Source organism: Phaethon lepturus, unplaced genomic scaffold, assembly GCF_000687285.1.
Source record: "Phaethon lepturus isolate BGI_N335 unplaced genomic scaffold, ASM68728v1 scaffold1030, whole genome shotgun sequence".
Classification (NCBI taxonomy): Eukaryota; Metazoa; Chordata; class Aves; order Phaethontiformes; family Phaethontidae; genus Phaethon; species Phaethon lepturus.
Window position 1 is genome coordinate 7,781 of NW_010509596.1, and position 1,439 is coordinate 9,219.

At 46.8% G+C, this 1,439-nt stretch overlaps 1 protein-coding gene across 1 annotated transcript in view; it reads left to right on the forward strand.

Moving 5' to 3' along the window:
• Positions 1–732: 732 nt before the first annotated feature.
• Positions 733–1,439, forward strand: part of LOC104624938 (golgin subfamily A member 6-like protein 1) — a 5,922-nt gene continuing 5,215 nt past the window's right edge. The window contains exons 1-2 of the mRNA XM_010295748.1: positions 733–786; positions 1,221–1,250. Of these exons, the coding sequence (XP_010294050.1) occupies positions 733–786; positions 1,221–1,250 (84 nt within the window). The remainder of the gene's footprint in view (positions 787–1,220; positions 1,251–1,439) is intronic.

A 1,439-nucleotide genomic window follows, 5' to 3' on the forward strand; every position in this document is an offset into this window, starting at 1 on the left:
TACATTTTTTACTGTAAATCACCAACAATTCAGAGTCACCTTGACGGCCTCTCCAAAGTAGATGGGTCCCAAAGGACAGAAGACACCAAAAAACCACAGAAATACAAGATATGTATCAGAACCTGTATAAAGCGACCTAATCAACACCAAATTAGCTAGAGCAAAACTAAATTACAAAATGCAATAAAAAACATCTTGGGAGATGTGTTGATATAAATAGATGAAGGCTGTCGCCTCCTCTGAGAAACTCAAGAGGAGATACAAGATGACAACAGGCATCTTTGGGGTACCAGATACCAAATAGAAACATACTACAAGACAGAAAACAGACTTCCATGGAGTCCACTCAGATCACAGAGAAGTACCTCCGGGATGGCTAGAGTAGCATTCCAGTGATAGAGATGGTGTTCCAACAGTTAGAGAATCACCTCCGATCCCAAAAGTCCTCTCGGACCTACGAGACATACCTCTAGGATGGATACAGTAGCGTTCTGGACCATAGAGATGGTTTTCCCACGGCTAGAGATGCTTCCAATCCCACAAGTCCTCCCAGATAATGAAGACATACCTCTTAGATGGCTAGAGCGGCCTTCCAGTCATAGAGGCGGTGTTTCCATAGCGAGACATTCATCTCCAATCCAAGAAGTTTTCTGGTGTTGTGGAGATATACCTGTGGAATGGCTAAAGTGGCTTTCCGGTCATAGAGACTGTGCTCTGGCCCTTCGACACAGTATGCCGGTGGCTAGAGAGTCAAAAGAGGCCAAAAAGAGGTGGGAGGCCAAAGAGGTATAAGAGGCCAGAGGGCAAACAGAGACCAGAAAAATAGAGACCGAAGAATTGTAGAAGCCAAAAAGGTCTGGTAGGATGGAGGGTGAGTGGAGGCCAAAAATAAGGTTAATTAGAAGACAGAAAAAGGTGGAGGCTGAAATGGTGTGGGAGAACAGAGGCAATTAGAGGCCAGAAAAAAGTGGAAGCCAAACAAAGGTGGGATGCCAAAAAGGTGTGAGAGGATGGAGGTTGAGTAGAGGCCAGAAAAAAGGTGAGGCTGAAAAGTTATGTGAGGCTGAGAAGGGGTGAGAAGCTGGAGAGCAAGTAGAGGCTAGAGAACAGGGGAGGCCAAAAAGGGGTGGGAAGCCAGAGGGCAAGTAGAGGCAAGATAAAACTGAAGGTCAAAAAGGGGTGGGAGTATGAAAAGGGGTGGGAGGCTGGAGGAGAGGTAGAGATCAGAAATAAGAGGACACCAAAAACAGGTGAGAGGGTGAAAAGGTGTGTGAAGCTGGAGGGGAGGTAGAGGCCAGAATAAATTTGTGGCTAAAAATGGGTGGGAGGCCAAAAAGGTGTGGGAGGCCAAAAAGGTGTGGGAGGCCAGAGGGCCAGGAGAGGCTAGAAAAAAGTGCAGGCTGAAAAGACATGGCAGGGTTTAAAAAGGGGGGAGGGCG